The 25,526-nt window shown below is 36.6% G+C and overlaps 1 protein-coding gene across 1 annotated transcript; it reads left to right on the forward strand.

Annotated features, from left to right (window-relative positions):
• The first annotated feature begins 10,284 nt into the window (after window positions 1–10,284).
• LOC6043030 (somatostatin receptor type 2) lies at window positions 10,285–13,099 on the forward strand. The gene has a single exon (XM_001854800.2). It carries the CDS (start codon window positions 10,864–10,866, stop codon window positions 12,406–12,408), a length of 1,545 nt encoding a protein of 514 aa, XP_001854846.2. The 5' UTR covers window positions 10,285–10,863; the 3' UTR covers window positions 12,409–13,099.
• Window positions 13,100–25,526: the final 12,427 nt, after the last annotated feature.

Below are 25,526 nucleotides of genomic sequence, written 5' to 3' on the forward strand. Positions count from 1 at the left end.
TTTTTTTTGTTTTTGTTTTTGTTTTTGTTTTTGTTTTTGTTTTTGTTTTTGTTTTTGTTTTTGTTTTTGTTTTTGTTTTTGTTTTGTTTTTGTTTTGTTTTTGTTTTTGTTTTTGTTTTTGTTTTTGTTTTTGTTTTTGTTTTTGTTTTTGTTTTTGTTTTTGTTTTTGTTTTTGTTTTTGTTTTTGTTTTTGTTTTTGTTTTTGTTTTTGTTTTTGTTTTTGTTTTTGTTTTTGTTTTTGTTTTTGTTTTTGTTTTTGTTTTTGTTTTTGTTTTTGTTTTTGTTTTTGTTTTTGTTTTTGTTTTTGTTTTTGTTTTTGTTTTTGTTTTTGTTTTTGTTTTTGTTTTTGTTTTTGTTTTTGTTTTTGTTTTTGTTTTTGTTTTTGTTTTGTTTTTGTTTTTGTTTTTGTTTTTGTTTTGTTTTTGTTTTTGTTTTTGTTTTTGTTTTTGTTTTTGTTTTTGTTTTTGTTTTGTTTTTGTTTTTGTTTGTTTTTGTTTTTGTTTTTGTTTTGTTTTTGTTTTTGTTTTGTTTTTGTTTTTGTTTTTGTTTTTGTTTTTGTTTTTGTTTTTGTTTTGTTTTTGTTTTTGTTTTTGTTTTTGTTTTTGTTTTTGTTTTTGTTTTTGTTTTTGTTTTTGTTTTTGTTTTGTTTTTTTTTTTGTTTTTGTTTTTGTTTTTGTTTTTGTTTTTGTTTTTGTTTTTGTTTTTGTTTTTGTTTTTGTTTTTGTTTTTGTTTTTGTTTTTGTTTTTGTTTTTGTTTTTGTTTTTGTTTTTGTTTTTGTTTTTGTTTTTGTTTTTGTTTTTGTTTTTGTTTTTGTTTTTGTTTTTGTTTTTGTTTTTGTTTTTGTTTTTGTTTTTGCATTTCCCAGCTTAACCAGTGGGATTCACATCAAAAGCGCTCTGATTGAAAATAGCAAATTTCTCCAAAATCGACAGATAACAAGATTTTTTTATATTTCTTTTTTTTTGTGTTTACTAAAACTTTTTCTATTTAAGCATAATTGCAGCCACTTTGCATAACTGATTTTTTTTTTCTTTAGCAATCTTAGAAATTAGATATTTCTACATTAGCGTAGAGAAAAAGCTACCCAGAACAAACAAAAATTCGTTCAAGCGCCTACACCTGCAAAGGAATTAATCAAAATTTCGTTGACACGTGATTGAGACAAATTCAGTTTCGCGATTGGGACATTCGACGGGTTGAAAATTACGCAATTGATAGATCTGGCAGCACGTGACGAAATTGTCACGCGTCCTGCTTCTGAAAAACGTCACTGTGTGGCGTAGCTGTCCGTTCAGCGAGATTTTTTAATGGAATCGTGGGTAGAAGTTAACTTGGGAAAGAACCCATACAGTACGTTGCGCCAAGTTGATTAAAACAACTCATTTTGCACTTTCACTCTTTACGTCTATGACGTCATTTATGGTGCGTCCCCCCTTGTTAAATGGAACAACCTTCCTAGAAACGATACACCCGATGGCGATGTTCTAGGGATCGGGAAGCCCGGCTTAACTTTTTAATGGTTTTTGGGCTCTTTCAGCGCGTCGTCCTCGGGGTATTATTGCAGCTGGGATCCTTTCCGGTTTCGAAATTGGATTTTGACTGAAAACACGGGGGACGCACTTTTATTCTGGCGAAATGTTTGCCAAATTGATCTTTGACTTTCGAGGTCAGTGATGACTTAATGAAAGATTATGGAAAAAATACCTTTTTGACTCTAGGAGGAATCTTTAGAATCCAGAGAAGTGAGTTTAATCTTCAGAGATTCGTTATATTTGTTTTAATTAATTGGCTTCTCAATAATGTAATTTCTATCCAAAAATCAGTATTAGAGAAATCTATTGTAGTATGAGAACACCACCATTAATGAAAACAAGTATGATTAAGACTAAACAGTGTTTGCCAAAGGTCGTTACCCAAGACCCGGTCCCAAAACGATCAATTGCAGCTGTCTGGTTGGCCTTTGCCTTGTGATTCCGTTCCCGCGATAAAAGCTTCTATCCTCGCTGCTGGGGCAGATGATCCGCACCTACGCAGAAACCCACAGGTCTTGATAGTCGTCCCTTCGTAATAGCATAATTCGGCGGCGCCCAATATATGCGATGAGTTTCGGTTCGGATGTTTACATGCCAATCAATCGATTAGGAGATTCAATCAGGGAAAGGAGGCCGTTTGCCCAACCCAACCCAGCTGTTGTAGTGGGGTAACCTTGCCAGAAACTGATCCGAAGTACATTTTCGGCGAACTCGGTGGACGTCTTGGGAATATCCTGCAGGCTGCTGATGGACGTGGGTTGTTAGTGGTAGACAAACGGGTAAACATTCCTTTGGTATATTTTGTATGCGGCGGTAATCCGATTTCCAGTTGCGGATCAATTTCACTTAGTCATTATTTTGATGAATTTGCTGATGTCTGAAGGCTGGCAAACATTCGTTAGCTACCTTCGTTGGTTGATGGGTTCTATACCTGTCAATGTAATGATGATTGACTTATATGGTACATTGTTATTCAAATTCAATATATTGCTAAATTACATCATACAAAACTCGCCCGGAACAATATCGGTAAACTCTCTCCTTATACATTCTTTATTGATTTGAATCGTTGAAAAGTGGGGGAGAACGACAGAATAGATGAGAACTTAAACACGCTTTTAGGAAAAGTGTGATGTCAGCTATAAATTTCCCTCCATCAACGAGGTGGCATTCCATGGCAAACAATGGTGATGAAATCGTATGACCATTAGGGTGTAATATGGTTGTATGGAAAAAAATAAAGTTGTCCAAATTTAGCGAGCACAACCATTTTTCAGTTCCTTTTGGGGTCCTAAACTACTCCCCAAAGTTTGGGAACGATTGGTTTAGTCCTCACTTTGCGCAAAGCGATTCAATTTTCCATATAAATTTGTATGGGAAAAACATTTTTTCTGGATTTTGATATTTATAAAATCCACGTTTCACGCTGTACTAAATCCGGATTCATATTCGGATGCTCTGGAAGGTGCTCTACAACTTTCCCGAAGAGAGTATGGTGCTAACTTGCTCATATAAAAAGATACAGCGTGTTCAAAACTCGTCTAAAACGTGTTTTTTGCTCGAAAATCACGTTTTAGACGAGTTTTGAGGACGCTGTATCTTCTTTCAGGGAGAAGCTAGCACCATACTCTCTTCGGGAAAGTTGTAGAGCACATTTCAGAGCATCCGAATATGAATCCGGTTTTAGTACAGCGTGAAACGTGGATTTTATAAACATCAAAACTAAAAAAAAATGTGTTTTCCCATACAAATTTATATGGAAAATTTAATCGCTTTGCGCAAAGTGAGGACTAAACCAATCGTTCCCAAACTTTGGGGAGTTGTTAAGGACCCCAAAAGGAACTGAAAAATTGCTGTGCTGGAAAATCGATTTTGATATTACACCCTAATGACCATACTCACTTTTTGCAACCTTCATTCTTCCCTAGTTCAAACCTGACCTGGCCACAACTTGCAGTGAAAATAAAATTTGCACTGCAAATGTGCCACTTTCCATTCACAGAGAGCAGTGAAAGCATAAACATTTTCTTGTGGTCAGCTTTCAACTCCATCCAACCCGACATTCCCGAGGACACACTTTACGTGGTGTTTTGCGGAATGCAAAACATACACACTCTCTCACACACACACGTGTTTGCACGGACTAAGCGACGAGTGTGACAATCCACGCCCGGACACTGATCCCGTTGTTGTCGTGCCAGTCATGTCACACGCTTAATAGGTTTGGTTGGTGAATCCCACGGGGAGGGAAGGTCACAGCGACATAGTTCCACGAAAAAGGGTGTTGCAGTTGTGGGCTTTTGGCGCAAGTATGAAATATGCGAGGATTTAGTTGATTTTGTGTTCTCCGAGTAATTCTTAAAATTGTTATCTTCAAAAAGAGACCATTACGTGGACGACCTGCAACTAGTGCAAATGGCAATAAACTCATACGTCGCCGTTCATCTAGTTATCCCCCGTTGATGCGAGATGGCCCGGGATCACCACCGAGGACGGACGGAACATTAATCGAAATCAGTGACCTGGCAACACTGCTGGGAAGGGGACGCACACATGAGCCTGCGAACTTCCAGCAGCTGCTGCCAATGTAGGTTGGGGCCAACGAACACCGAGGACCACTTTTTCCGTGCCAGGTCCGTTGGGTAATTTGTGAAGAGAGAAAGTTGCAACAGCTGCTGCTGGTCCGAAGAGAGGTGCTGGTTGTTTGTTTCTCGAGCCACTAAGCCATAATCAACGGCTTGTGGTGAGTGCAACGGAATCAGTTTGCACTAGTTTCGCGGTTAACGGCGGTGATCCGGATGGCGTGACATACTCACGGTCTGTAGTTCGGGATCAGCAAAACAACGTTCAATCGACACGTGGGACAGCTCTGGCAACGGAGCTCAAGCGTGCGGAAGCAATCCCACATGAATCTCCAAGCGGTCCCATCAAAGCCACAACCACTGAATGATTTGGTGGAGACGCTCGGTGGTTGAGTTCAAATCGAAACTTCGCATTGAAAGTCTTCATCAGATGAGACCAGCACTATCAATTTTAAATAGAAGCAACACCGTTGTTTCTTCGAAACAGAGCAATGAATTGCAATCAACTGAGGTAATTGCATTTGGGCAGCTGTGTCCAGCTTGGCGTTCAAAATGTTCGGATACCTCACGTTTTACGGCGCAATTCCGAAAACAAACCGATGCAACTTTCCGACATAGTTTCCAAATCACTTTCAGACGTCCCCGGCTTCGCCGTTGATGAAGAATCCAGATTGGCAATTAAACTAATAATCCAGCAGTTTATCTTTTGCCGAGCTCGACCCAACCCTCGGCAGCAGATTCGCATGTTGTTCAACTGTGGCGCACTAGGGTGTAATATCAAAATCGATTTTCCAGCACAGCATTATTTCGGTTCCTTTTGGGGTCCTGAACAACTCCCCAAAGTTGGATCGCACCTTCTTACGCCGTACGATGTATGGCACCACACCCATCCCAAGAAGGTCATACAGTTTATCGACTGTATTGCGCCGAATTGGGATAAACCATGTCTGCAAAATAACCCCTCGTCTTCCGATCCAATGGATACGAGTAATTTGTAGTATGGACAGTAACCAGGGTACATCACAAAAGATAGCCTTCTCAGGTGGTCGCAGTGAACTTAACCCAATGCCCATTGGGCAACAAAAAAAAAACTCCCCAAAGTTTGGGAACGATTGGTTTAGTCCTCACTTTGCGCAAAGCGATTCAATTTTCCATACAAATTTGTATGGGAAAAATCATTTTTTTGAATTTTGATATTTAAAAAATCCCAGTTTCACGCTATACTAAAACCGGATTCATATTCGGATGCTCCGGAATGTGCTCTACAACTTTCCCGAAGAGAGTATGGTGCTAACTTGCTCCTATAAAAAGATATAGCGTGTTCAAAACTCGTCTAAAACGTGTTTTTTGATCGAAAATCACGTTTTAGACGAGTTTTGAGGACGCTGTATCTTTTTATAGGAGCAAGTTAGCACCATACTCTCTTGAGGAAAGTTGTAGAGCACATTCCGGAGCACTCGAATATGAATCCGTTTTCAGTATAGCGTGAAACTTGGATTTTTTAAATATCAAAATTCAAAAAAATGATTTTTCCCATACAAATTTGTATGGAAAATTGAATTGCTTTGCGCAAAGTGAGGACTAAACCAATCGTTCCCAAACTTTGGGAAGTTGTTAAGGACCCTATAAGGAACCAAAAAGTTGCTGTGCTAGCCAAATTTGGACAACTTTATTTTTTTCCATACAACCATATTACACCCTAGTGGCGCACTTGAGGAAGTTATTGCGAATGCCAGCGGGAAGAGTGATGGCGCAACTCGATGGAATGGAGGCTTGGACGGGAGGGGGTGGTTTTCATTAAATCGCATTTATTGCGGTTGTTTTGTTGCGTCGCACCAGGAGATTGAGTGCAGTTTTCTGCACGGATGAATTGGGTCACGTGGGAGCTAGTGATATGATGAGATTTAATATGATGGAACAAAGTTACAATTTTTGGAACTAGGTAAATGTTATACTTTGAGTTGATTTTGATACATAGAATTTGCACAGGTTTTATTTACAAAAAAAGTTTGTTTTTTCACCAAAAAATGATGACAGATGTTGTATCAACAAAAAAAGTGAAATTTTACATCAGGAACTCAGGAATTTTATTCAGTTTCTGTTCAATTTCAAATTTTTACGTATTATTTTGGGAAAATTTCTTGAAAATTAGGTAATGATAAACCTACCAAATTTTCAACATTCCAAATTTCATCTTTTTTTTCTGTGTACAGTGTACAGGGAAGTTCACGATTAGGGTGATTTTCAAAATCTAACTTTTCAGGAATATTTCTGGGTATTTTTTGTCTTCTAGAAAGTTGTTTACAGTCAAGAATCGGCTAGCAAAGTCCTCGAAAAAAAACACCAGATTTTTTTAAATTGTAAAGTTGAGTGCAATAAGTAAAATTTATGGTAAAATTAGTTTGGTTATTAAATTGTATGGTTGAGAATTACTCTTTTTCGATGTATTTTTGCCTTCCTCACTGAGGTAAGGCTATAATCCTGCTCTAAAAATGAACTTTGTATAAAAACATCGTAGACCCACTTTCATGTATGCATATCGACTCAGAATCGAAAACTGAACAAATGTCTGTGTGTATGTATGTATGTGACCAACAAACTAGCTCATGTTTCTCGGCACTGGCTGAACCGATTTGACCCGAACCAGTTGCATTCGACTTGGTTTAGGATCCCATAGATCGAGTTTTATACAGATTGAAGTTTCGATAAGTAGTTCAAAAGTTATGTATAAAAATGTGTTTTCAACTATATATCCGGATCTCACTTAAATGTATGTAAACTATGTCCGGGTCCACCATCCGACCCATCGTTGGTTAGGTTATCAAAAGACCTTTCCAACGAGTCCAAAACATTGAAGATCTGTCTCGAAATATGGCCACTTAAGTGATATTGATGTACTTTTTTTATTCCGGATCTAAAATATAGATGAAATTTGTGTACAGCCATTGATGTGAGGAAGGCTCCAACCACATAGGTGGATTAATTTAGTTTTTTTCTCAATTTATGTGTAAGTAAATCGATGTAAATTTACATATTTTGGAGGAATAATAATAAAATTCATTGTTTTCTTTCAACATTACCAATTACAGAGTTCGTTTCTGCTTCCAGCTATTTGATTCATTTTGAAAGTATTGTTGCATTTTACTATGAACTAACAAAACTAAGAAAAGCTCATACTCATTTTTAAAGGCACCACAAATATGAGTTGATCCTTGGATTTTTTTTTTAATTTACTTTGGTCGTGTACAAATTATGGCATTTATATTTGTTGGAGGATTCCTACATTTTAAGATAGTGTATGTGCAAATAATAAGTTATTTCAAAACAATTTATGTTGTTTTCAAATTTAATGAAAAATGTCAAATGTAACTTAAATTTTTGTAATTTTTTGTGTCTTTTCAATCTAACTATATGAAAAAAAAACAAATTATGCCCTGCATTTGAAAATGTGAAAAAGGTGTTTTAAACCCTTTTCATATGTTAGACCAGTTGTAATATTTTTGAACATATTTTTTTTATTGAAATGAAGTGACAAATTTCACGAAATGTTGATTTTTGACAATGACAATCAAACCAAAAGTTGCCAAAATATCATCAGTTGAGAAATAAGGGCTGAGGAAACTGTACTATTCTTAAATTTAAAACTTTAAGTAGCTCAGAGGCCTTTCAACAGAGCATTTTAAAGAAAATTTCAGAAATTGTAATTTATATAGCTTTTTGAAACATAAATGTGCAGGGGAGCTTTTTCTTTACTAAATATTTGTTGTCTGAAGAAATCAAACATTTTTTTTTTTGAAAATTTGAAATGAGCCTAAACCGAAAAAAGTTCCCCGATCGGGCTTAATTTTTTTCTGGGGGTTCCTTGGCCAAAATAATTGGACCCGTATTTTTTTTGTTTGGCCATTAGAGTGAACTACACCGTGCTAGAGTGGTTCCAAAAATTAAAATTTTCGTCATTTTTAGCAAATACCACATTTTTCAAAAAATCGTTACTCCACTCCATTTCGACCGATTTTAGTTGTCTTCGAAGTAAATGAAAGTTTTTAAGTTGGTCTTTAAAAGAAATATATTCTTTAGACAGAAAAATCTAGCCTAACATTTGAAGGAATCTTTAAAATGCCGTTTTGACGGTGTCTGAACCAAAGACCCTATGTCTAACAATATTTTTATCGGATTCCTTGAACAATTTTACGTTACATACTCAAAAATGGGTGGTGTTCATAAACAGGATTACGAGTTATGGTTTTTTGAAAATAAAAACTGGGATTTTAGGCGCGCCACGCGCAAAATCGAGAAAATAACGAAAACGCGAAAAATACCGACCTTTTCAAGTGTTTGGCTAGATTTTTCGGTATTGAGATTTTTTTTCAACTTATCACCTTTCATTTGCGTCCAAGACAACTAAAATCGATTGAAATGGCGAGGAGTTATGTTTTTTTGAAAAATGTGGTTTTTGCAAAAAAAAAAAAAAAAAATACAAAATTAGCCATTTTTGGGACCACCCTAGCACGGTGTAGGTCACTCTAATGGCCACACAAAAAATACGGGTCTAATAATTTTGGGCCAAGAACCCCTTGAAAAAAAAATTGAGCCCGATCGGAAAACTGAGTGTTGAATTATTTTCGATTGCAAATTTGTTTTACATCTAAAAAATGAATTAATAATAACGAAAAATTGTGTGAAATTCTATAGAATTTCTCAAAAAAAATGTTACCTTCAAAAAACTAAAATAAAACATTTTATGTAAAATGGTAGAATAATAAATAGAATACCATTATATTTTTTTGATTTATTCAAATTTTAAATAAAATGGGCCAAAATCGAGAATAAAATCAAATTAAAGGTAAAAGAAATGCAAAACATTTTGAAATACGACATATAGGGGAACTATACCCTTTTTCAGCCTATTTCTATTATCGGCCTATCAGAACTTTGTTCATGAATAACGGCTTTCAAAAAGTGTTTTTGAATGTTCCAAAGTTATAAATAGCTCGAATTAAAGTGAGCAAGCAACTCTCCATTGTTGAAATATCTGTAAATGTTGATTTAATAGCGGAAAACGGCAAAGTGATGAGAATTGGTCGAACGGCTTAGAGTGATTAAAATGGGTATATTTCCCCTAATAAGGTTTATTAGCCAAACATAAAAATTTACTTGAGCCACCTGGCGCCTCCTTCCTTGGTACTTAATATAGGAAAACAACTTAAATTTTTTATTTTCACTGATATTGTATTTGGAATCATTCATATTATTTAACAGGAGGGTGAAGCACAATGTTCTATGTATACATCACTTATGGAACATCTCGATTCATAATATTTTGCTTCCGCCATATCGTGTGTCAAACTCCGTTTTGTTTTTATTTTCCTAGGCAAGAAAAGCCGTGGTAATTTGATAGGAAAGGCTATAGAAGAAAAAATGAAATAACTTAATTATTTGCTAGTCAAAATAGTAAAATAGTTTTGATGAGTGAATATCATAAATCAAGCATTAACGTATTTTTATTTTTTCCAAAATAAGACTGCTTCTGAATGAAGAGTTCAGAATTCACGTGGGCTCAATAAAACCATAACCATAAATCAGTAGCATTTCGATTTACCATAAAACGACGTCTAGTCTCAATAAACATTAGCCCATGCTCGATTGATTCACCACATTTATACAGCGGACACATCAAGTACATTTCCCAACTAACTTCAACTGCATCTTCTGCACATCAGTTCTTCCTCCTTCAGTGGGGAAGAAAAAGGATCCGATTCCGCCTCGCGCAAACGTGCCAGCAATTGCCAGGCACCGAACGTGCCAACTTGAACTTGGTTCATGCCAAGGTCCACCCGCCAGCCAGCCAGTCATCACAGCAGCGTCTACTGAAGCGTATAGACGTTCAGACCGTGGTGTTCGGTCACGACGCCACCGCCGACGACGAACAAAAACAAACATTCTAGTACGTGTACGGACGCCCCCTGCCGTTACACCCCCCGCATCGTCACAAATTCCATGAATGAAAGTGAAAGTCCCAACGGGATGCACGAGGTTCGGTGGCGCGCAGGATCCACGTTCTAGTACTAGCTTTGTGTTCTGGTACGTTGACGGTCCACCAGTGTGTGTCTGGCGGAAAGTTTTCCTCCAGGACCAGTCAGTCAAAGGCGAATAGTCGTCGTTGAGTCGTCGTGCCGGTCGGACGAACCCTGAAGAATACTGTGCGTGGTTGCCTCTTTGTGAGTGGAGTTTGAATTTCTTCTAGAATTGTAGAGTGAGACAGTTTGGCTGGAAAGTGTGAGAAGACGCCGATCAGTATTTGGCCATAAATAACTTTCGCGGCAAGTGTTGTTTACTCAAGTGTTTGTCGGATCGTTGACAGGATAAAGAACGTCGTGTTGAACACCTTGGACGCATCAAACTCCCGCGTGCGCGTGGGGGATCCGTAACATGTGAACACGAAAATAGATTATGGAAGATGGTTCGCTCCGCCAGGTGTTGAGATATTAATCCCATAAACATGAGTTGTTTTGACTGCCGGTAGACGGTGACGATGGTTTGGGGAAGTGAACAGCCGCGTGTTTGTTTGTGGATTTCAACCGCCGAGATGTGCGCGGTGGTTTGAGTCACTAATGAGTGAAGAAATAAACAAGCCGGCCGCAGCGCTTTGGTCGTTTATTTTGTGACCTGTCGAAGAGATATTCCGCACGCGCGATTTGAGAAGAACTCTAGTGTGATGTGCGAATCAGTTTGAGTTATTGCGAGTGAAATGGAACAGCAGTGGAACGGTACAGTGAGCTTGGAGATGGATAACGTAACGTACGGGGTTTCGACGGCGAGTCCGATGGGTGTGGTGACTCCGGGGATGTCACCCCCTTCGGTGGTGGGTGGATTGCCGTTCCCATCGGAGCTGCTGACACTGATCCGTCAGTCGGCGACGGTGTCTGCTTCAGGCAATCTGTCCTACCTGCTGAGTAACTTCACCCGAGCCCTTACGTCAACGGGGACGGATTTTAATTTATCACGACGCTATCCGTACCCTTATGCGTTCTTTCCGTTCTACAACGACTCGGTGTATGAGATTTGCCCGTCGATACAGATGCCCATTGGGAATTTGATCTCGATGATTCTGTACGCGGTCGTGGCCATCATTGGGCTGTTCGGGAACACGCTGGTGATTTATGTGGTGCTGCGTTTCTCCAAGATGCAAACCGTTACCAACATGTACATCCTGAACCTGGCCATCGCGGACCAGTGCTTTCTGATAGGGATTCCATTTCTCATCACGACAATGCACCTGGGCGAGTGGACGTTCGGCAATGTGATGTGCAAGGCCTACATGGTATCGACGTCGATAACCCAGTTCACCTCGTCAATCTTTCTGTTCATAATGTCCGCCGACCGGTACATCGCGGTTTGCCACCCCATTTCATCGCCACGGTTCCGGACACCACTGGTATCGAAGATAGTCTCGGCCATCGCTTGGACCGCCTCCGCTATGATCATGCTGCCGGTCCTTCTCTACAGCAACACGATACCACGTGAAAAGGATAAACTTTCCTGCAACATTGTGTGGCCCTCGGAAAACGCCGGCAATTCGGGCACAACCTTCACCCTGTACTCCCTCATCCTAGGCTTCGCCATCCCGCTGTCGTTAATTTTAATGTTCTACTACTTGGTGATCCGCAAACTACGCACGGTGGGCCCAAAGAGCAAATCCAAGGAGAAGAAACGCTCTCACCGCAAAGTCACCAAGCTCGTCCTCACCGTGATAACCGTGTACGTCCTCTGCTGGCTACCCTACTGGATCTCCCAGGTGGCCCTCATCAACTCCCCGCCAGACGTGTGCAAATCCCGCCTCGAAATCACCGTCTTCGTCCTCGTCAGCTGTCTCGGCTACTCCAACTCCGCCATGAACCCCATCCTGTACGCCTTTCTTTCGGACAACTTCAAGAAGAGCTTCCTCAAGGCGTGCACCTGCACCAAGGGCAAAGACATCAACGCCCAACTCCAGATCGAAAACAGCTTCTTCCCTCGGTTCGGCCGGAACCGGGGCTCCGAGCGGGGCAACTCCACCAAAATCCTGCACGCCGGCCGCCAGAAGGTCGCAGACCAGAACCACCCGAACGACCCCGTCAACGGCAACAACAACAACAACAACCCGGCCAGCGGAATGCGAACCAGCGGAAACGGAACCACCACGACCACGGTGACGACCACCACGACGGGGGGCGGAACGTCCACGTCGAACGTGGTGCCCATCGCGAGCAAAATCCTCGACGCGAGACCCCCCGTGCTGCACACGGATTTATAAACCGTTTGTGTGAGTGTGTGTGATTGTGTAGGTTTATGTGTACTTTACAGCTTTGTGCACAAAATATCAACATCGAACGCGTGAGGGCATGTGTGTGCGAGGGTGAAATTGTCTGGAATAAATTTAGATACTAAAAAAGCAAACACACACACACACACGTACTCAAACTCACTCAGGACTTGCATGCGAAGAGTGCAGCAAGTTCAACAAAACCATGCAATTAAAAACGGAATCATACAATGTGTGTGTTGTCTGTGAATGAACGGAGCAAAAACTCCCGGTACAAATGATTGGTACACGGTGACATCGGAGCCGGGGATCAGCTCAGCGCAAATATTCGATATTCCGTGAAAAAAAATTTCATCATGTTCCTTTTAGCTTATTTTTTTTTTCCTGCGACTCATAGAAATGAACCCAAGTTGCAATTTGCCGATGTTTTGCTGTCTGATTACGGTTCGGTCTAGGATTTTTTTTTCCGCCATTCACGTGAGTCGTGAAAGTTGTTCAGATATTGGATTCTGCTATTACGAAGAATAGGGTTTGCCTTCCTCGCTGAAGATAATCTAAAAAAAAAAATCAAAAATGATGTTTTTTTCTTTTACATCTCATTTAATACATACTTTTTGAAATGTAATAAAATGAGTATTTCCAAATGACGAAATAAATTCGAGACGTTTTGAGTTGAGGCCATTATAAATACAGTCCATATTCGAATATCCGAAGGCCTCGACAAAATTTCGCTTCGGATTATCGAATCAAGAAAAAAAAAGTTTTTTCTTTGTCTTATTTTAGTGGCTTTAGTGCAACACCTTATCTACTCTAAGGTGATTTTTTTAAATCCAAGATGGCGGCAAACATGGTGTTGATGAAATATTGAAAAATGAATATTTTAATTTAATAGATACAGCCATGCCTCGGTTTTGCACCGCACATGAGGGATGCAAAACCGAGGCGTGCATAACTGAACACAGAGTTTATGGGATTTTGGCTATATAGGAGACATTGGCTATAATCCTATGAAAAATCATTAAAACTTTTAAAAATTACAGTGTTTTAGAATCGGGATGATGTCAGCTGTCCATTGCATTTATAATTACATGAAAATTTTCACAAAAATACGTATTTTTACGTAAAATTTCATGACTATTGTTTTTTTTGCAATATGGGTATCAAATGATAAGAATTTTTTCATACGTTTCGAAAATTATTATAACATTTTTTGAAAATACTGAAAAAATTCACAAAAATACGTATTTTCGGAAAAGAACTACAAATTTCATTATTTTGCAATATAGGTATCAAATGATCGGGATTTTTTCATACATTCCGAAAGTTATAACACGAATTTCTGAAAATACTAAAAAAAACCACAACACTACGAATTTTTGAATAAATACTCCAAATTTCGGTATTTTACAACATGGGTATCAAATTATCGGGATTTTTTTTATTCATTTCGAATGCAACCACATTTTTTTTTGAAAATACTAAAATTTTCACAAAATACGTGTTTTTGCAAAAAATTAACTTGAATACTGAAATTTTGAGTATTTTTTTTGTATTTTCATAAATTTGTTTAACCACAATCGAAATATACGAAATAATCCCGATCATTTGATATCCATATTGTAAAATATTGAAATTTTGAGATCTTTTTTTCGAAAATAAATAGTTTTGTGATATTTTTTAGGTATTTTAAATAATTTGTGTCAATATTTTCGAAATTAATGAAAAAAAATCCCGATCATATGATACCCATATTGTAAAAACTGAAATTTGGAGTATTTTTTTTCAAAAATACGTAGTTTTGTGAAAAATTGGAGTATTTTCAAAAAATGGTATTATAACTTTCGAAATGTATGAAAAAACCCAATAAAACCCGGGCATGACTGTAAAAAATAAAAAAACACGAATTTTATAACATAATCGAGTCTGGATTGTATGTTTAAAAAAATTGTACTTTCAAAAGTATCGCTTGAAATGAGGGGTTAGGCATGAATTCATGTTACACTGGATTTTTTATTGAAATAAAATTGAATTCTTTATAAATAATAGTAAAGCATGATAAATCAACAATAAACACTGATTTTTAGAATTAAATATCAAAATCCACAAAAACAAAAAGGGAAACAAAATGAAAATATTTTTGTATATGAATAAAGCTCATGTTCATTCATTTCTTTAAAAAAGAAATTAAGAACAAAATTTTAAATTTATTATTTTTGACTTTTTGCCATTCCTTTCTTCTTAAAATCAAGGAACAAAAGCTTGATGTTCAGCAATTTTGCCTTCCTCACTGAGGTAAGGCTATAATCCTGCTCGAAAAATGAACTTTTGAAAAACAGTTCGTAGACCTATATTCATGTATACCTATCGACTCAGAATCGAAAACTGAACAAATGTCTGTGTGTGTGTATGTGTGTGTATGTGTGTGTGTATGTGTGTGCGTATTCACTTTGGTGCTCAACATTCTTGCCTAGTTTTCTCGGCACTGGCTGATCCGATTTGAGTCAAACAAGTTGCATTCGATTTGTTTTGGTGCCCCATACTGCACTATTGAATTGTTTGAAGATCCGATAAGTAGTTCAAAAGTTACGTATAAAAAAGTGTCAGAGTTGCGAATCAGGTGCTGGAATTTTGATGCCGGATCTCACCTAAATCCATGTAAACTATGTCCGGATCCATCATCCAACCCATCGTTGGTTAGGTTATCAAAAGACCTTTCCAACGAGTCCAAAACATTGAAGATCTGGCAATCCTGTCTCAAGTTATGACCACTTAAGTGATATTTATGCACTTTTTTGAAGCCGGATCTCACTTAAATGTATGTAAGCTATGTCCGGATCCACCATCTGACCCATCGTTGGTTAGGTTTGAAGATCTGGCAACGCTCAGTCTCAAGTTATGACCGCTTAAGTGACATTTGTGTATTTTTTTGTTGAGAAATAGATGGAATTGGTGTCCAAACCCATCATATCACCAAATGTTGGTAAAAAGTGAGGAAGGCGCCAACCACATAAGTGGATTAAGTTAGTTTTTTTTAAATGAATCGCAAAATTTTTAAATTTTCAATTGTTTTGATTGTTTAAGTTTTTTTTAAATCATAATCGAAATTACGAGTGCTTCCATATTAAAGAATTTATAAAAAAAATGTTGTAATGGGTATTTTTCTTGCTATTGATATCATCAGCTTTTTTAATTTATTTAGAAATTTTGTTGATTTTGACATTGTGATAAACAGGTTTAAATTTGCAATCATTTTTTTGCGGAAGAAATTCCTATTCCTAATGGTATTTGATTGGCCACTAGGGTGACAATAAAAAATCGATATTAGGGATACCGTCTGACTGGATTCTTTGAATCTTGGACACTCTGTCACTTTATGTAAAATTATTTGAATGTTTTAAATTTTGTATCGAACGGCTTGCTGCAAGCAGTTGGCTGTGAACCGTTGGGTAATTTGATATTCCTTTTCGAAGAGTCAGAACGTTTGATGGCAGCTCTTCCTGATTAGTTAAAAAGTTTGATGGTGTAGTTGCTTTGTCTGGAGATTCTACATTCTTCGACATAATAAAATTACTACATACTCATTTTGACTTGCAACAATCAAAATGATAGTAAAGAACTCAAATATATTTATTTTATTTTATGACATTTATAAAACATTTCAAATTGAATTTGATTGAGATTAAATTGAAATCCTCTAACCAGTAAATCATGTCATCAAGCATCATACTCGTATACAATTTCGTTGGACTCAAATTGGATTGTTTTTATTTATCAGAATACGATGTGCGAGCTATGGAATACCGTTTATCTATGGATTCTCCAAAATCAATTAATGAAATTGGATTTTTACATTGTTTAACACAAGTTGGGCAAAACAAATAACAAATTGTGGATGATCAAACACAACTGCGTGATCAAACACAACTTTTCAAATATTGGTATTTCCTTTCAGCTTTTGTTTTTACTGGTTTCAACATTTAATTGGCCTTTTTTGCAACCTTTTTCACAGATCTAAATATAGTTCGCCAAACATCCGCTCCGATGATTTCGCTCGTTATGATTCTGTGTAGGTGGGTTCATCTAGGATTACGATTGCAAATTGCATTTTTAATTTGCAATATTGTTCCATCTCGTGCCGTTTAACGTCACGGATAAGTTAAATTGCTTCTGGACAGCAATCGCCGAGGTGTCGAATCGTGTCCTCTAAATCGGTTTATGATAATAAAAATTAAAACACTTTCACCACGGTTCGTTCCACCTGGTTCGGTCCCAATCGACGGCATTGAACGTCGCAGGACAACGGTGCTAAAAAAAAAAGGTTAAGGGTGAGGACCCTGGGGCCACCCCAGGGACGAAACGGTTCCGTTTGGCTTCCCATTCGGTCGAAGGCCAGCCCGGAAGCGGGAGGCGCAAGGTTGTCGAGCCATGGCGGAGCGAACGATATCCGCCGGTGATGACCTCGTTTAATCGTTACGCATCATTGGGCGGTTCGAACGGCTTTCATGGGCGTGGGGAGCCTGTATGGAGGAGGCGGAGTCTCTACGTTGTACTGCATTTTTTAGATGTTTTACTCAATTTGAAATATCAAATTTTGTGTGACAATTTGTTTCATAAAGTTTTGAAATTTGAACTTGTTTTCTCTTTTCAAATTGTCCTTTCTACCAAGTCCTTACTCGACGCCAGGTCAGGCCAAAAGGGATCAACGCCAGGAGGCCAGAGAGGTCGTGATGCTACAAAACTACACGCTCCGTCACTACCGCGTGATGGGCGTTTCGGGAGGAACTGCGAGATAATTGAGCTGTTTGCTCGAGGAGACAGTAGGAGGGAAAAATCTATTAAAATGGCAGGAATAAATTAATGATTCTTCGCCCGACGCTCAACCCACCAGTGCTAATGTGGTACGGGACCGTTAGTGGACAATTTGCATAAATTTCCTCTGACGTGACCGGGCGGTGGCGGCGGAACCATCTGAGACGCGTCGGGTGAAGGTTATCGGCTCCAGTCTTATTGTCTTGTTGGCCCACGCGCACGAATTTTCGGGGAAGAAAAAAATAATTTAAAATTTTGCACGGCTCGCGCGCCGCCAATTCCACCCGAGGTACGCGTTAAGGTAAATGTGCTCTCCTTGTTGAATACTGAGTACACTCTTGAGGCGAAAGAATTCTTTCTTGAGATTCGTAAGAAAGCGTACGTTTCCTTTGAAGCTGTGTACCTGTGAACAGATAATAACATTCCTTCCCACGCATGGACTTTGGTGGAATGTAACCAGGAGAGGAAAGCACCTTGGAAGCCTTCGCAGAACTGGGGAAAGTTGAACTCTGCATAGGGAATGTGTTTGATTTGTTGTTTGATGTTTGTTTGACAATATTAAGGAATCACAATGGCATTTTTTGATATTCAGGATCAATGGATCATCCTGGGGGAAATTGCTTTTTCTATAAATGGCTTATTTGGAAGATAAAAATAAGTTGGATATTTGCTTAGAAACTGCCAAATCATAAAAAAAAACTACCTATAATAAGGCTACCCTTTGAAAATCCAATAAAATTACCCAAATTCACCCCTCATTGTCTACGCAACAAATCAAAGTGCTTAACCAAAGTCACCAAGCTGCTCCCTTCTTTATCCTGATTGACACTGACTGACACAAGCTGCTAAAACAACCCCCCTCGAGCTGCACACGACAACACAGCCAGCGTTGACGTAGAAAACCAAACGACACGGTCCTCCGCTTTAAAGCGCAAAGGTAAACGCTCAGGATTAGCCCGGGCCGTTCTCGGAAACATACGCGTGCAAAAAGAAGGTCCTTCCGGCTGACTGCAGCCGGCAGCCAGCAGCAGGAAGACTGTGATGCCAGGCAAGTTAATTTTGCAGATGAAGTTTGTCGAGGCGAGGGCAGGATTTCCGTTTTCTCGTTACTTTTGCAAGGGTCGTAGAAGTTGGGTTGTTTTTTTGCTCTGGAAAAGAAATAGCATTTAAAATGTACATTTTAAATTCATAAATATTTAAATTAAATGGCTAACGAATAAGGTGATGACCAAGTAATCAAATAATTAAACATGACGTCCATTGACTTACTTTGCCAAGAACAAGTTTTAATGCAGCTTATCCGTTTTATTAAATTGAAGTTACACTATAAAACATACAATTATTTCGATTTAAAATACAGATTTAATTTTGATTGCTAGAAAAGTAAAAGAATTAAATTAAGTATAATGTCATAATCAGCTGTTACAATTCCAATCATTTCACTCTTTCAATATCCTGTAGCTTTTCCTACAGTGTAAGCTCAGAGTGTGTGTGTGTGTCGCAATCATTTATGTTTGATGTTAATTTAATGAATTTTCATGCTTCTGTTCACACTTCTTCCTTTTACGAAGGGGAGCCAGTGTCGCTGCTAGTTGGCGATAATCATATAAGTGGCCACTGGTTGGCAACACTGAGAGTGATAAATAAAACATTTTAGTAAAATTTTTGTTTGTTTATTTCAAAATGCAATAGTTTAATTTTACCAATTTAAAAAATATATATATATATAGAAAAAAATTTTTTTTCGAATATAAAATAATACAACTTAAAACAGTCCGTGCATCATGGAAACCGCACTCATAAGAGAAGTAAAAAGTTTAATTATAACCAGGACTGACTGAATGGTGGAAGTGACCAGAATGAAAGTAGAAATGATGTAATATGGGAGTTTTATCATCAAACTCAGCTAATGAATTCGTGTGTGTGTGAGGATGTTAAGTAAAACGTTATTTGGTATTCTCAGCACTGTGTTTTAAGCTCGTAATTTTGCTAAAAATTTTACGTCAGATCACTACATAATATACTTGTCCATTGCAGTTTAAATTCTATTATATGGATTCAACTTCTTGAGCTATATATATTTTTCAATTTCCCCGGGATTTGAATTTTCCGCAAAACGGCTTTTTTGAAGATTTCAGAAATCCCCAGGATTTCCAAACGATTTTAGGAATATTGAAACACAAAATTGAAAAGGTTTTATTAGACTTTTCAAGGATAAATTTGACTGATAAATTTAAATTTAAGGATAAATTTGAATTGGGTCTGCACAAACAGAGCGCCTAAAATCAATAAATTGATACGTTTATTTTTAAAAGTGTCAAAAGCGTTATGACCTGGAATCCCTTAAGTCAGTTGTCACATTTACAGAATTTTTCAGGGTGGGTTAAGATAGCACGATCACTTCGAAACTTCTTTCAAATGAAGAGGGACAAAAATGAGGCATTGTGAACTGCACAAAATGGTGTTCTTGACTCAATTTGGCTCAAAATGCACGTGTGACAAGTTTCGCAATTTGACGGATGCCACGTGATTCGTGAAATTTGGTAATACAGTCCAGACTCGATTATCCGAAGTTCTTGGCATAAAAAAACTTCAGATTATGGAGTCTAAAGAGTTTTAGAATTTTAAAATCCAAGATGTCGGCCAAAATGGCGGTGACGAAACATTGAAAAAATGCATTTTTAAATTTAATAGGCATTCAACCATTCAAATTGACTAAAATGGGGTCGCAAAACTCGAATTTGTTGTTAAAAGTAAGTAAAAAAACGAATAAAAAAGTGTTGTTCGTGATTCGATTATTCGATGTCCCATGCAAACCATCGGATAATCGAAACTTAGGATAATCGAGGCTTCAGATAATCGAGTCTGAATTGTACCATAAAATGCCGCGAAATTAGAAAAATCCCGTTGTCAAACTGATTCGCTGTGTATATAAACATTGATTTTTTTTATTTGAAAATTCCGCAAAATTTTTTACTAGCATTTTAGAAACATTTGCTAAAACAATTTTAAGCGAATAAAGGACTAATTTTTGAAGATATTGTTCATCACAATGATTTACGAAACACAGATAATTAATTGTAAATTTCCAATGAAAAGCGCTTGAATAATGAATAATAATTTAGCTTTAATTTTATAACACTTTTTTAAATACGCTAAATTCCTAAAATAAGTGAAAAAACGTTACTCAAATCTTCAATAAAATAAAACGCAATGCAGTTCTTTCTATTTAATTTGAAATTTCTGATAAATTAATTAAAATAACGATGAGCTAATTGAATATAACATAATGTTTTGGTTGTTATAAAAGAAGTTTTTTTTTAATTTGGATAAAAAAAATGCAATAAATTTATGATTGGAGAAAATTTATTAAAATGCTTTGAAATAAAAACAACAAAACTGCTTTAAATACAGTTTTGCCCAAACTTAAAAAGACACAATTTTATTTCACATATTTTACTTTTTGTAATTTTGATAAATTTGATGTTTAGAATGCGCTTCGTTGTTGGAAATATTTTAGCAAACTAAATATCTACAATCTCCGTATAATTTGGATAGCTGAACCGTACATTAGGCGCATGAAAAGTGCACAATAGTTCATAAAATAGAAACCCCTTTTTTGTAATGAATATTTTAAGTCATTGGTTTTATTTTTTTATCGTGAAAAATCACTAGCCCTAGTTATATCAGACAGAAGGGAAATATTCTTTGATTATATGCTCTTAAATAAAATTAGCACATTGTTGCAAGTGAAAATAATGTTTTTTCCCTTTAAAATAAACTATTTAAATTTCAGTATTGAAAAACATTAGAAAGTTTTTTTTAAAGAAAATATTTTGAGGATAGCTGGCCAAGTGATAATTGTGTAAACAAGCATTTTTTTGTTGCATTGGCGGGTTAATTTGAATCCAGCCTTCTCTTTTAAAGGGACAGCTGCGAGAAAAAAAAACACAAATTCATCGCGTTACAAGAAGGTCGATAAATCAACAAAAGTGATTAGTAGGGTTAGTGAAATTTCACGATTTCGCGGACAGCGTGAAATCCGCGAAATTTGGCTTTTTCCGCGAAATCCCGTGAAATTTTATGTTTGTGTAACGTGTAATGTAACGATTTTTCATGAAATAACTTATCAAACTTAAAAAGGAATAAAAATAATGTTATGAACTACTGTAGAATTAAGCGAGTGAATACCCTGGTTCTAATACTAATATAAGGTTAATGATTTTTGACGGTTTCGTAGACGGCGTGAAATTCGTGAAATTTATCAATTTTCTTGAATCATTGAATGCAAATATGGGCAAAAAAAAATAAAAAATATAAATATTGAAATAACAAGCCATAGTTTCAACATTTGCATGGAAAAAGTGTTTAAAAATGCATTTTACACTAGTTCAGTAGTTTTGCAATCATTAGTTTTCAAAAAATGTATGATTTAACGAAAACAAAAATTTTAGCAAAAAAAACATTTTGCGATAACAAACATTGAAAATTTTCAAAAAATCGAAAGATTTTTAAATCAACCCAAACATTTTTAAAATGATTCCAAACATTCTAAAAATGTAATGAAAAACGCAGGGGAATGAATTTTAAATTTGTTTCAGCTGATCCATTGAAATTTTTAAGGTCTTCGATAAAAATATTTTCTTTTGTCCCCTGATTTTTCGGGCCAACTTCGAAGGTAGGGGGAGTCAAAAACTTTTAATAAAAATTGTACCAGCCTTACACTGCCCATGATCGCATAAATGTCCCATATGCATTTTCATCACTTTTGAGTTACTGATGCAATTTGGTTCAAAATCGTGTGCTCTTTCTAAAGAGCCTATAACATCCAGTACTTTGTTCTAGAAATCGGGAGGAAATCCAGTTTTTTCGTGAAAACTTAACACGTAGCCTTATGTGTGGGACAAACTTCAAATACGTTTTTCTCAGTTTGCTGTTTTTGCATATGGGACATTTATGCGAACATGGGCAGTACAACTTAATAAATATTTCATCCAAAAAGAAAAGAAATTATAAAGCTTGATTATATATGTGTGTCAAGTTGATATGAACCATTTGAAGAAATGTTGAGATTTTTGAGTTTTTTTAGAAACTAACAAAATTTAGTATATTTTCATTCGCTGTATTAAAAATATTAGTGCTATTTTATTTGAAAGGTATGGTTTTGAAAGAAATTAAAAGAATCAAGCTTTGTTTTATTCAAAATAAAATTAAGAGTATTTTTTATGTTATCTCATTTTTTAAAAATATAGCAAATTTGTTTTGGGCATGTTAAATTTTAACGATCTCATTTAGAAAAAAAATTTCGATTTTGTTAAAAATTATATATTTATAAATTTAGTTTATGACAAATGAGCTAAAACCCCTAAAAAATATGTTTAATGGGCTAAATGACGCAGAAAATTCAATTTATTTTACTCATTTTGACTGGACTGGAATCTAGCTTTGATATGAAATTCAATAAAATGTAAAATGACATAACAGAAGCAAATATGCGAAAACATTTGAGCTTTGTTAGTCGAATATTAAAAGAGCAGTTCAGTAAATGAGAATATGCGTGCCCTACATTTTGTTTCAAAATATATATAGAGCCCATCCAATAACCAGGATGATTTTTTTTAATTGGAAGAATTTTTTGTCGCATTTAAATTAAGTAAAGATTTTTTTTTACATAATAATACACAATGAAGCATAAAAAGTAGTTTATGTGATTTGAACATAGGATTTTCAGAGTTATTTTAACATTTTTCAAGTTCCGCGAAATTTGCGTGAAATTTGGTGTTTTGAAATTGAGGTCCCCGTGAAATTTGCAATTTTCGAGCGTGAAAAATCACTAAGCCTAGTGATTAGCTTGATGAATTTTTACATTTTTTTCCATGACATGATAAACGGTGTAATTATTTTTTTCTTCTCCGAATTCCCCTAATATTTCACCAATACCTTTCAAAGTAACAGGTTATCGATCATCACGTTTCAATCGAATCAAACTTTTTCGTGAAACCATTTGTTACGCATGCTTTGCATCGTACAAAAGCGTAGAAATTTAATCCATTTTTTTTTGTGAATCCGAGCCAATATTGCACGGGCCAATTTTCACGCATCAAACAAAGTGTGGTGGTGCCATATGGGCAAAAGCTGCTTTCCTTGTGGATTATATTTTCCCCACGCAGTTGGTGCCTCACGGTGGGTTTCTAAAGTTTTTCTAAAGTGTTTTGTTGGTGTTTGACCAAATGTGAAGCAGCAAATATCTTTGGAAACATTTTTCATCATCCGGTTGTTAGACTAAGAATTTCATATTAAACACACCGTGATCAGCCGATTGAGGTTGAAAAGTCTCTATTGTGTAGGCTTATTAAGATTGATGGCTGATTGACGGATAGAGCTTCTGTTATTGTCGGGATGTTATGTTTGGATACGTCTGTTAGTGATATCGAGAAAAAAACGCACTGTAAATTATTTTCGAGATCGATACTTGATTTTGGTGTAAAATGTTGAAAAAGGGTGACGACTAAGATAAATGGGTTCGACGATGTTGAACAAGATGGAACGCATTTTCCCTGATTGAATTTACCCACGACAAATGGTTTTTCGAATATTTTGAACTGCTAGTCTTCATTTCAAAGCGCTGTTTTCACCCCAAAAACAAACAGGTTCAGTATTTTTAATTGATTCAATTTATTCCACCCACCGATTGCTGCACAGGGCCACGTTTACGGCACGTGTAATTGATACGATTCAACGTTTCACTGTTTTCCACGAATTTGATTCGCGAATTTGATCGCTAATTGCGTTGTAAAACGCAAACGAAAACAGCGCCTTCATTGTCGCCCCGCAGCTGAATGAAAGCATAGACGAGTTCCAGGAAAAAAAAAACTGGGAGGAAAAGTGTACTGAACGAATATTTTGTAACGTGGGACTACGTTCCATAATCATCTAAGAACTTCATGATAAATATCTTTTTTTTTGTCTTAACAATAAATTTTCAAGTTTTTTTTGTTGAAAATTTAAATTTTGCTTCTAAAATTTCGAAGTAGTCCTTCGTCAAATCCAATCCTGTCATGATAATTGGAGGTCTTTTCCCGACCGGATGGGACGGCGATGGCATCAATTTTCTATTTTGCACGTGCTCTTTGACCTCGAAATTGCCCCCTCGGTCATCTTAGCAACTTTTGATGCTGGAGCAATTTTCGGCGCTACGCGTGTTGCGTCAATCAGGAACTTTTCACAACATAGACAAAAGATGCGAGATGGTAGAGAAAATGAGTTTTTCCAGGGGCTTCATTGTTCGCGAGACACTGAAAAAAGTGTTCACTGATTTAAATTACCAACTGATTTTGTTTTAGTCACTGCAAAATTTAAATTGTCGTTATTCTTGAAATTTTAAAATTTCATCTAAAAAATTACCTCAACCGTGTCAGAAGTTGCCAAACAAGTGCTGTTTTGTTCCCGGTCCCGGAAACCTTTCATTTCCTCTCGAAAGCGAAGGAATGTTTTCGACAGACTTTTCATCGGCTTCCCATTGAAGAAAGTTTCATAAATTTTACCCGTGGGCGTTTGCCTCACTTCCCATTAAGAGGGGGAGGCCCGCATCATGCGTGGATGTTTTGAATTAACCGTGAGGTAATTTGGAGAGCTGAAACGTGGTGACGACCTTGATGTCGGTTGAGGGAGTGAAATGTCATCTTCGATATGCTAATTGTCGCACGCGGCATTTGACAGTCTGGTGTTCTAATTGACTGGAGTGAAGAGGCGGCGCCGCACACAATCAAAGTGAGCGTTGCGTGGGTGGAAGTTGTGACTGGGAGGAAAATGCGATTGGAAAATTGTTGGGTGGTGGAAACAGTTTTGAAGATGAAGGACTTTTTGGGAAATTTATGATGGTCTGTAAAAAAGGGAAAATAAAATTTAATCAAGTCATTCACACTTTTAGAATATTTCTAAATAATAAAACCAATAAATGGTCAAGAAATGTTTAACGCTGTTTTTTTATCTATTTTTTGGGAAATAATTGTTCAATTTAGAAAATATAGGCTGCAGATTTGGTGAAATAAACCTCATAAAAAAGATTATTATATTAGAAGGATGGGCAAAAAAAGCTCCATTGTTAAGATTTCTAAACAAAAAGTACCACAAAATGTTTTATACATTATTACAGTTAGGCCGAAGCAAATATTTTAACATATTTTGTCGCTTCCCTCTTTCTTCAAAATTGAATCAGAGGGCAAAAAAAAACAGTTTTTTTAAGGAAAAATTCAAAATATAAATAAACAAACAAACATAATCAACAAAAAAGATTTTTT

This window comes from Culex quinquefasciatus, chromosome 2, assembly GCF_015732765.1.
Source record: "Culex quinquefasciatus strain JHB chromosome 2, VPISU_Cqui_1.0_pri_paternal, whole genome shotgun sequence".
In the NCBI taxonomy this organism is placed as follows: Eukaryota; Metazoa; Arthropoda; class Insecta; order Diptera; family Culicidae; genus Culex; species Culex quinquefasciatus.